Below are 11524 nucleotides of genomic sequence, written 5' to 3'. Positions count from 1 at the left end.
TTCATTGCTCACTTCACCTGTCATACTGCTTATACACAGCACACTGGAAAGGCTTCTTCAAGTGGTGGAAAGGTGGCACTGCACACCTCACATGCATCTAAAGTAATGAGAGTGTGTAACATTCTCACAGATGCACAGAATATTCTGAGCTGGAAGGCACTCTCAAGGATCATCAGCTGGACTGTAAGAGGATAGGAGAGAAGCATGCAGTGCTCATGAAGCATTTTGTATGCACATAATAAGACAGCATGTGAGACTAAGAAAATAAGAAGCAGATGTTTCTGTAGTACTGAGGAGAAGCAGACTCCAGCACAAGATTTTCACAGTAATCCTGCAAGACCTGCTCCAAAGGCCAACTCTCAGCAAAGAAAGCAAAGGCATTAATCAGAATAGAACTAGCCTAGCCTGAAGTGTACTGAAAAGGCAAAACAAGTGCCCTCCAACAGACTGCTAGTCTGGAGGGGGAAAAAACCCAACAAAATCACATGAAAAAAACAGAATTCCTTCATTATCCATTAAAAAAAAAAGGGGCAAAAGCAACAATTTATAATCAAGGAGTGGCAAGAAGGAATGCTTAAACTGCTCTATTTTTCTGATAATGAATCCATATGCTCTTAAACATCTAACTAGGTTAGTTCAGTTGTCTATTCCTTGAAGTTTCACACAGAAAATTTTCTACAGAAGCAGGAGCCTAAGATGCCAAGCCAAACACATCAGATCACTCTTTCAGAAGGCTTTAGTCACCATTTTGAAGTTTTAGTCATAATAGCACAGCAGTGCTAACGCTTCCTAGCTATAAGAAAATTTAAAATCCGAGTAGGAAGGTAATGCCAAATTCTATATACACATCCACACAATTCAGAAGACCATTTCCACTCTTATTTCCATTCTTAACTTGTAAAAAGGGGAAATACAGACTAGCAAACCCTTAAAAGAACACTCGGAAGGTTTTGTATTTCTTTGTGTAAGCTGAAGCTAAACAAATAACTCCCAGGTTAAAAAGCAAAGCTTCACGGCTCGGCTTTCCAGCGCACTCAGTGCAGCCGTGCCGAGTCCTGCAGGTCCCCATGGGGTACGCGAGAGCCGCACAGCAGCGCCTCGCTCCTCTCCCCACAGCCACCGGCCATTATCCCGGCCTCCTGTTCCCGGCAAAAACACTGCGCCCACCGCGCCGAAGCTGCAATTCATCTTTTTCCAGAGGCTGGACACGCCTCGGCCGAGGCCCTCTCGGCCGCGCAACGTCTGCGGAAACGGAGCCAGCCCCGACCGGCGCCGCCGGCACGGGCGCTGCCCCACGACCGCCGCGGCTCCGGAGAGGGGGCCGGGCAAAGCCCATCTGCGGCGCGGCGCGGGGGCGGGGCCGAGTCACGTGACGGCGGCGGCGACAGCGGCGCGAGCCGGTCCGGGCCCCGGCGGCGACAGCGGCGACAGCCCCAGCGCGCCCCGCCGCAGCCATGTCCGCCAAGGACCGCATCGAGATCTTCCCCTCGCGGATGTGAGTGTCCGCCGCACGGGTCGGGATAGCGCCGCGGGGGGGGGCGCGGGGGCTCCGCGCCGTGCCCGAGGCGGGGGAGCGGCGGCTCTCGGGGCGCTCGGGGCTCGGCGCCCGGAGTCCTCCCGCCGGCTGCGCCGCGGGGCTGCCCCGGTTCTGTGACGGAGCCCTGAGGGCCGCTGGTGCCAAGCTTCCCATTCTGCTTCCAGGCTCCGCAGCAGCTCCGTCCGTGCTCAGAGGGCCGCGGCACGGCCCGGCACCGAGATGCCGGGGGTGATGTTTAACTTCGTGGTTACGCAAACCTTACTTAAAAAGGAACAATTTGTAGAATGCGTGTGTAGGAAAAGTGGACAAATGGAACGGCAGCTTCCCTTAACTTTGCAGCAGAGGACACTGCCTTGCGAGAGGCTGGCCATAGAGCGTTAAAAGAAGGAAGTAAAATGCTCCCAGTGTAGTGGACAGTCAGGTAATTTTCCAGCTCCAGACAGCAAACTATTTGTCATGAAATCAGATGTCTCCTGAGAAAGCTTAGAAAGCTGTCAGCATTGGAACTGACACAAACAATTGAATAAAATTGCTGGTTTAATAACACTGTTCAGTTTCCCTTTGGAACCCGCCAGGACAGACAGACTTTGCTTTAAGGGGAAAGGCTGTTTTAAATCTTCTTGCATAAACGTGGGTTGCCTGCACATAATCTTTATAATAAAAAGGATGCCCTGAAGGACAGAAAAGCTCAAACATAAAATAATAATTATTCACTCTGATGAGCTCAGGACATATAAATAACAGTTTATATGGAAAGATTAATACATTACATGGTAAATGTTCTGTTTTGAAATTTAGTTTAGAAATAAACTATTGCATACGCAGAAATTAATTACTGCATACACTAAGTCATCTGGTCTCACTCCTGCTCTTGGTAGTGCTGTTTTTCATTCAGTTTAGGTATGTAAGGAGGGGGCACTTCAATCACTTTTGAAAGGTTCAAAACCATCACCTCTGGTTTTGTGAGGTGATGTGTCGCTGTGCCATAAGGGTGGTCGTGTATTCAGTTTAGGTATGTAAGGAGGGGGCACTTCAATCACTTTTGAAAGGTGTTTTATGAGGTGATGTGTCGCTGTGCCATGAGGGTGGTCGTGTACAAAGGCCTAATATTTACAAACCTGGTTTCAAACGAGGTGATAGACAATAATGTGGGTGCTGTTTCCAAAGGAATATAAGTTAGAATGGCAAAATAAAGATGACCTGTGTCTGTAACAATTAATTTTGTTAACTGACAGAAGAGGATTTCACAAGGTTTACTTTTAGGTTGGTTTGGGGGTTTTTTTTGTTGTTATAATGTGGCTTGCTGGTATGAGCCTCTTCTGTGCTGGATATCTTCAATTCCAGGAGCTGCTCAGTTTCCTTGAGAGTAAACAAGACTTTGTTTATTGCACTCTCAGAGCGAGTGAGATCTTGCTGGAACTAGAAGGCCAGCCAGTCTCTGGCAGGTGGTGAACAGAGCAAACAAGTTAGTTCAAGGTGATGACAGACAGACACCTGCTTGTTGGGAAAGTAAAGTTGCCTTTTTACTCTCTGATTTTTTTAAAATCATAGACATTCATGAAGCCTTCATGGTTTTCAGTCATACGTATTTGGTAGATGTTAATGGAGCTGTTCTCATCACATGCCAGTTGATGTGGCCAGTAATGGATTCCACTGTGTAGACAGAATCTTAATTGTACTTATTTTTTCCAAGGTCCGAGAGGAAGTGTGTAAGAACTTAAGCGGTGTCCTTTGTGCACAGTGGCTGCATGTAGAAAGCAGTACAGTTCCTAATTTCATACAAGAAACCTATAAGTGTGCTACTGGATGTAAAGGTGAAGCTACAGCTAACTCACTAATATCCCTTTAAAATTGTTGCTGCTTTTGATTGTCTTTAATAGCTTGTAAATCTCCTATGCAGCATATGAAGGCAGAATGTACAACTGCTGCATCTTCTTGCTCTGTAAAATCAGACCATGGCATCAACTGTTATGACCACATGAAGAATTTGCTTTGTCTGATTTTGAGAAGATGACATGGCAGTAAAAGAACTTCAAAGCAATTCCAGTGTCACAGTGACAGTGGGTATTTGGAGTAGTTCGATTTCTGGTACTTCGAAGTCATGAAGAAAAATGAAATCTCTTATTTCCTATTATAGAAGCACTGAAAGATGTCTTGTCAATTTTCCATGAGCTCTGACTTCACAGATAATAACCTTGTAGTTCTCATTGATGATGGAGATAAATATAAATTCCCCTTGATTTTAAATGGGAATCTAAAATTCTGTCCTGAAGTGGCCATCTTGTTTTACTGCAATGGTGTTTCGTGGTTGCTTCATCACTTCAGTCATATGCATGTCAGAAAACTTCATGTAAGTTTTTTCTTCATCCCTTCAGAGGATGCAGGATGTTTTTTTCTTTATTCCTCTGCTTACCAGGGCTCAGACCATCATGAAGGCTCGTTTGAAAGGAGCCCAAACAGGTCGTAACCTCTTGAAGAAAAAATCTGATGCTTTGACGCTTCGATTCAGGCAGATCCTTAAGAAAATTATTGAGGTAGGTAAATTAGAATTTTCTTTTGTTTGGCTCACTTTACTTGAAATCTGTCTGTTCTGTCTGTTGTGCATTCCTGTTCCGCTAACTTCATTAGATAGGCTGGAATATAGGACAACTTTCTGGCTAACCTGTTTTTTGTGAGACTACTTAGAACACATGAGCAGAATTCTGGTTTTTTGGCTGCAGTGGTACAGAAACTTGGAAGAGTTAATATGCTTCACCTCTTTCCAGACAGTCTTAGCCTCTGCTTTCTTTTGTGTCCCAAGTATCCCAACTATCATCTCTTCTATATTACAGGGAATTTGCTCTGATGCTGCCAAATACTTTAGGATTGGTGTTAAAATGTTCTGTAGCCCCATTTTTATTGCTTTATCTGGCTTGAGGGGATACTGCATATCTATAACATTTCTGCAGGACTAGGTACACTAGCAAGCAGAAGTTCTGTTCAGATGGGACATGTTCCTTTAGGAAGAAACACAGAGTCCTGCTTCTTCCTGTGTAACATGGATGACAAATCTGAGATAGTAGAGCCCACTATGTACTGTTCTGTTCTACCACATCAGACAGGTTTAGTTGTCCTGTTTTAGCTGCAGCTGCTGCAGTGTCCATGGTTAGCAGTGGTCCTCTTTTGCCACGCTGTAGACAAGCTCTTGTCACTGTCATTGCATCCTGTACATTGCCTAACACACAAAAGCTGGTGTTTCTCAATAGTTTTTAGCTACAAGGGCTACAAATCTGTAAAAATTGGGAAAAAACAGTGGGAGGAGAGCACAGCTTCACACAGCTGCGTACGTTCGTATGTTGAAAACCAGCTTCAGCTGTCTTCATAGTATTCCATACAATGTGAAATGAGTATTTTCCTACTGAGCCACTTTATTGTTGTTATTTAACCCCCACGTAATAGAATTTCATTATTAAGACAAATGTTTTGCTGTTTCTATGAGTTCTACAATGTGAAACAGCTGAAATATTTCTTTTTTTTTTTTTTTTGCCAGTTACCTGAGAATTACAATTTCCAGTTTGAGAGTAAGCTATGCACACAGGACTTTGTCACTCTCTTGAATTTCTTCTCTTTATGCTGCTAGTTATTTATCCTGGAAAAGGACTAACAATATGCAATATGCCTTGTATTTGCTGCCTTTTTTTTTTTTTTTTACAGACTAAGATGCTGATGGGTGAGGTGATGAGAGAAGCTGCCTTTTCACTTGCTGAGGCGAAGTTCACAGCAGGAGATTTCAGGTGAGGATTTCTGGGCTTCCATGAGCATGTCCTACCTCTGGGAAAGAGCTATCAACAAATTATTATTTTCTTTTTTGAAAAAAAAGGTAAAGTCTTAAAGGCACATAAAACGAAGATGATAGTGGATGGGATGAACTAAATTCTGTTATGTAAAGGCAGGAGAGAGAGAACTTGCATGATGAAAACATATACTCCACTGGAAGCTAAACAAAGTGGAAAGATTAACAGAATTTTGGTTTGAGAAGGTGTTGCTTTTTGCAGCTTGGAATCAAAAATGTAGGGAAGCAATAATTTATATCAGAGTATTGAACAATTTGTTAATTTGGTCTTTCTTGTGAATTTGAGGGATAGATGTAATGTGTGCTCCTTTCTGCCAGTAAGTCACACAGTGATTTTACCAGTTGTTGTTATCTCCTACCTTGCTGACCTTTGTTTCACTAGAGCTAGAGAGGGCTGTATGCAAGAGGGAAAACAAATCCTTTTTGTCCAGCAGAATATGTTAATTGTATTTTAATAATTTGCAGTTCTGTCTAGGGTGTTTGTGTAATTCATTCAGGTGTGCAAGGGGAAGTGTTTAAGATTCAGCTCATGGTACTACCAAATAATGGGGAAGAGCCAAGTGATCAGACACAGCAGTAATCTGTGTGCTGCTGAAGAAAAGTCTTTTTGCCCTTTCATTTGGGTATAGTGCTGTTTCCTGGTCCTAACTAGTCACCATGTTTTGCTATAAACAAGTCAGATTCCACCCTGTAAGTAAACTGGACTTCAGCAGTGGAGTTAGCTGTAGTGACCTGTCCTTGAAGACCTTAAGTTACTTTGGAGTGCTTCAAGATGAATTGTTGTACAAGTCCAAGTTTGTTAATATGGTAGTGGGTAAATAAACTCATTAATGGTCTGAAAGAACAAATACTTATAAAACTAAAATGAACAAAATGTTGTGGCCTTGGTTTGCATTTAAATCCTTTTTATCCTTAAATTCTTTAACTTTCATTGTGAAAGAAATCTTACAGGTTGACTCGATGTTACTAAAATAATTTGCCAGGTAACTAGCTAGTTTTTTCAGCTATGCTTTGTAAACTTGGTCTAAGACATTTTTAAAGTTACATTTCATAGACTCTGCATCTTTTCCAAACTTTGCTGGAAACCTGTTTCTTTCAAAGCTTCTGTGTTAGCTTTGAATACTGTGCAATGAATTGCAAGGAGAACTGAGCTGACACCACTTCCCAGGTCCTTGCAGCTCTTTGATAACTGATTCATCTTTTTATATAATGATTAGTTAATGAACCACTTCAACTTTCCTGATTAGGATTTGTGTTTTCTTCCTTACAGTACCACTGTGATCCAAAATGTGAACAAAGCGCAAGTCAAGATCAGAGCTAAAAAAGACAATGTAGCAGGTGACTCCTCTCCAGGCCATGAGTACTTCAACTCATAAGGGAATTGTGGGAGGAGACTTGGAAATAGGCAGCAATGTATCCAAACACCGTCTCCTTTTTTTCTTACCTGTCTATCTGTAGGAGCACTTATAATTTGTTGCTTTTTTTCACATATAGCTTATTAATTTTATATTTGGTTACTTACCTTTCATAAAAGAAAATGAATGTGTGTAAACTGCAGTCCAATTTCTGAATTTCTAGACAAACTATAAGTTCCATTAAGGTTTACTGGAAAACAGATCAGGAGTTAAGCCCCAAAGTTAAATAAATTTCAAGCAATTGTCTATCCACAAAATTGTCTATGAAGAAAACAAGACAGATAAATCAGGATTGAATGATTAAAATATTCCTCAATCAAAGGGAATATATTACTAAACATAATAAAATGGAATAAATCAGAATACTTCCCTGAATTATTCATGGGTCTTGATCTCTGCAAACTCAACGTAATTCTGAAGTTCCATATTATATGTCAGAACCAGCATGACTTAATCATTCCAAGCTGTGTAGGAATATTTTGTAAACAAAGCTTCTGCTATTACATAATCAGAAGCAATGGGATAAAAGTGAGCTCTGCTTCATAAATCTGTAACTCTTTATGTCTCTTACATGCATTTTTCTTTGCTCTTGTCAGGTGTAACCTTGCCAGTTTTTGAGCATTACCAGGAAGGAGGGGACAGTAAGTACAACCCTGTCTTTATGTACTTATAGCTATGCCATGCTCATACAGAAATATTGTCTTGTCTTATTGGTAAGTCAGTTTATATCATAGGCATAGGGTCACTTACTTCCTTTGATGTTTTGCCTGCTCCTGGGACATGGAGGGATTATTAGGAACTTCTAATAGATTCTACTTTGCAAAATCAGTGAGTTTTTCAGGTGGGGAGAAGACTTGTATTTTCAGATTTTGAGACTTCAAGTGTTACTAGAGACATGCACAATATAAACCACTATGAAGACTATTTGTTCATGGGCAAAGGCTTTAGCTTCTCACTTGATAAGCTCTTTATATCCCTACAGTATGTAAAGTATTAATTTTTATCTAGCAAGGAAACACTGTAATAGCAATGGTAACAATCTGTTTTTCTTTCAGGCTATGAGCTGACTGGCTTGGCCAGAGGTGGAGAACAGCTGGCTAAGCTGAAGAGGAACTATGCCAAAGCTGTGGAGCTGCTTGTGGAACTGGCCTCATTACAGGTTGGTGAGAGTTAGAAAAGAACAGGATCGTTGGTTTCTCACTTTTCTAAAATGGAAATATCTCTCAGTAGCTGTAGCTTAATCTGGTCCTAGTGCTGTACAAAGTTGCAAACCTTTTTTAGCCATATTGCTGCTTCAGAGAAATCCTTATTCTTTAATACTCAGAAGAAACTCTTTGGGAGAATTGGTATTTGTAACTGCTAATGTGCAGCATTCAGCATGCTAGTGACATTAGTAGAAAACATTCTGCTTCTGCCAAGGACATAGTTTGTTAAGCTACATTATAGACTTGGCTTTCAAGTGCTCTGGTTTTGTGTACAGAATTGATGGAAATGTTGAATTTCTCTTGTTATGTATTAACTATTTAATCCCATTCTATCAGACATCCTTTATTACTTTGGATGAAGCCATTAAAATAACAAACAGACGTGTGAATGCAATTGAACATGGTGAGTATTTTTCCATTTGGGATGCCTAACATTTTTCTGTCTCTATGCAAGATGAGGAACAGGGTCAAAGAGGCCATTCTTTCTTGTTAGCATTTCTCACCAGTTCAAGAATGCTTTCTAAAAAGCATTACAATTACACATATTGTAAGAAAGAAAAAAATTAAAAGCCCAGTGGGATGGACTGGAGGACACAGAGATAAATGAATAGACAAACATGAGAAAGTAATCGGGAAATTGTATTAAGAACCTACAGGACAAAAGTTTTACAAACATTCTGCAATCCCTGCTAGTGACTTTGACTTAACTGGTGAAGCCTGTTGACTAAAAGATATGATGTTTCTATGTGTTAAAATGTTCCAATAGCTAGCATAATAAACTTCAAACAACTAAAATATATTTAACTTTAAATCACTCTAATGAACTTCAAAACTGTAATGGTGATGCCCAGGAGAGACTGGTGACTTCTTCGTTTTGGATGGAACAGTCCTTATGTCAATAACCTGGTATTTTTCTTTGATCTGAGTTCTTTGTTCGTCATATTCTTGTTTGTAAATTAGTTTCTTGCCACTTGCCAAAAGTACACTTTCGTAAGTACTGCTACAATCCTAACATTGGCTGTGATTCCTTTTGTTGCAGTGTCCAGAATGCTTTGACTGTTTCAAGTTGCTTTCTGAGTTTTGATGTCCTGGAGTTAATAATTTTTGCATGTACACAGGAGGGTATTTCAGACCATGTTTCCAAATCATCCTTTTCAGCAGTTTTTCATAGCTTGGTTTCTTTGGACATACAGGCCTTAACTGCAGCTTATCAGTGAGAATATGACTTAGAAAAGGTTTCCTCTGCAGCTTTCCAAATAATTTTGGTAGTGCTGGTAACAGGTTTCTTCTTTCAACAAATGATTCTGACACAGAACTTGTGCAGTTTGGTGTTAAAGCTGTTTAGTGTCTTGTCTTTTGTTTTGTGATTGTGTCGTATTTGAATATTTGTTTTCATGATGGCCTTTTTAAATAGATAATTCTGAGTCAAGGTGCTATACTGAAGTTCCTGAAACAATGTGATGGAAGAACATAGTTTAAATTCAAATTTGCCACCTTGTCAGGACTTTTTTATATTTTGTGTATTTGTCCATCAGGAAATAGCATGATCTTCCATGAAGGACATAGATTTCCCCTAACCAAAAGGGTTACTAGATTGACTTCAGACAACATCTGTGCAATACATTAGACACCTTCTTGGCTAATATAACAGCAGTTCCAACTTTCTTATATTTTTTTTAGTGATTATTCCCAGGATCGAGCGTACTCTGTCTTATATCATCACAGAACTGGATGAACGAGAACGAGAGGAATTCTACAGGTAAGAGACTAGTCAAAAAACTAGACTGGTTTCTTCCTAACATAGAGCATTCCTCAGAAGAGAGTTATGAGAACTGTTCACCAAATGTAGAAGTAAACATTGTTAAACATGACCTCCTTCTTACTGCACATATAGTTTCCAGAGCTAGGCACTCACCAATTACTTGTCTGAAAGTTATAAATTAATCCCTTCCATTAATTTGTACATAGCTGTCATTGTTCTTCCATAGGGAATGATGTGATACAGTATCCTGGGGTGTTCTGCTTTAAAAACACCTTTGCCAACACAATCAATGATCTGGGCCACCTGAAACGAAAATGTCAAACCTGAAATGAATGAAAGAGGAATGAACTTGATTAAATACAAGCAGAATAGTGTAATGCAGTATTTAGGGTCAAGAATGTAGTTTATAGTTTGGTTAAGTTTTTCAATTGCAGCAGCTAGCAATAAAGCCTTTTATTTTTGCCATTTTGCCAAATTTGGTATTTGTTACAGGATTTTTGTTTCCTGTGGAACTTTCCCAGGTGGCTTTATCAAGTCCAAGTTGTATGGCATAGCTACTAACCTGTTGTATGAAAACATGTTTGCTTCACAGATAAAGCTGCCTTTCTCTTCACAGGCTTAAAAAGATCCAGGAAAAGAAAAAAGTCTTGAAAGAAAAGTCTGATCAAGAACGGGAGCTGCGGAGGGCAGCTGGTGAGGAAAGTGAGCCAGCCAATCTCTTGGCAGAAGAGAAGGATGAAGACCTTCTCTTTGAGTAACCCTGCACAGCTGCTGTATATGGAGCAGGGGACCCAAAATACAGAATGTCCAGTTGCAATATAATTCAAGACATGTTGCCTCCAAGATACTTACATGGCTTCTCATTTGGTGTCCAAGTCTTGAGCTGAATGGATTGTGGATTTCTCCTGGGATATTAGAAATCTGGGAACTTGACTACAGCATAGGAGGGAAGGCAGAAATGGGTGAGATGCTTTACTATAAGGAGAGCCTTCTAGTTCATGTTGAGCCTGTTTCTTCACTTAGTAGGAACGACTGTTGACAGGTGTATTTATTTTTTTGAAGGATGGTTCTGGATTTGCCTAATCAGATTCATCTAATTGCTCCCCTTCCTAGTACAAGCAGAGAAAAATGTTACTTAGGGAGGAAGATGCATGTGATGTTCTTTACTCCTGAACCAGTGATGTTCAAGTTGCTTAGAGCCAGTATTGGCACAGCTGAAGTCAAATCCCTGTAAAGGAAACTAGTTTTCTAACCTGTTGATGAAATCCACAGTCTTCTGTGATATATTTTTGTTGCACGATTGTTACCATTGGCCTAAAATATCTACGGTTTTAATTAGAGGTTCTGCCAACTTGTGTACTGTCTGTGCTAGAAACAAGTGTAAATTTTAACTGCTGAAATACCTGGTGTCTGGCTCGAGTTGCTAGAAGATCAGTCTTAAAAGCTTGTTGTGTTGATTTCAAAATAAAACCTCTGCTTCACCCTTTACCCCTGACGTGGAAACCACACAGAATGCATCTCTTACAGCCTGTGCCCAGATTTACTTAATCTTTACTGCTTTAAACAAGTAACTATGGAGAAGTGGCTCCCTCCTGCCAAAAGCAAGCAGAAAAAACCATCTAGCTACATGTTGCTGCAAATCTTCATGGCTTCAGTAGGCTGGCAAGCAAAGCAGGGTTGAATGCACAGCAGCCCATCCTTCCTGTGATTCTCATGTCCAAGGTTGATGAGTGGAGTCCAGGAGAGTGGCTGATCAGCAGCTGTCACTAAACC

The 11524-nt window shown here is 40.6% G+C and overlaps 1 protein-coding gene across 1 annotated transcript; it reads left to right on the top strand.

Moving 5' to 3' along the window:
- The first annotated feature begins 1338 nt into the window (after positions 1–1338).
- On the top strand, positions 1339–11246 carry ATP6V1D (ATPase H+ transporting V1 subunit D). Its single transcript, XM_039704731.1, has 9 exons — positions 1339–1495; positions 3954–4071; positions 5231–5310; positions 6640–6707; positions 7381–7425; positions 7840–7943; positions 8326–8392; positions 9670–9748; positions 10368–11246. The coding sequence occupies exons 1-9, from the start codon at positions 1455–1457 to the stop codon at positions 10507–10509; spliced, it is 744 nt and encodes a 247-aa protein (XP_039560665.1). The 5' UTR covers positions 1339–1454; the 3' UTR covers positions 10510–11246.
- Positions 11247–11524: the final 278 nt, after the last annotated feature.

This window comes from Passer montanus, unplaced genomic scaffold (genome assembly GCF_014805655.1).
Source record: "Passer montanus isolate IOZ18808 unplaced genomic scaffold, ASM1480565v1 scaffold18, whole genome shotgun sequence".
NCBI lineage: Eukaryota > Metazoa > Chordata > Aves > Passeriformes > Passeridae > Passer > Passer montanus.
Note: the sequence above shows the minus strand (reverse complement) of the source record. Positions and strands in the feature narration are given on the sequence as shown.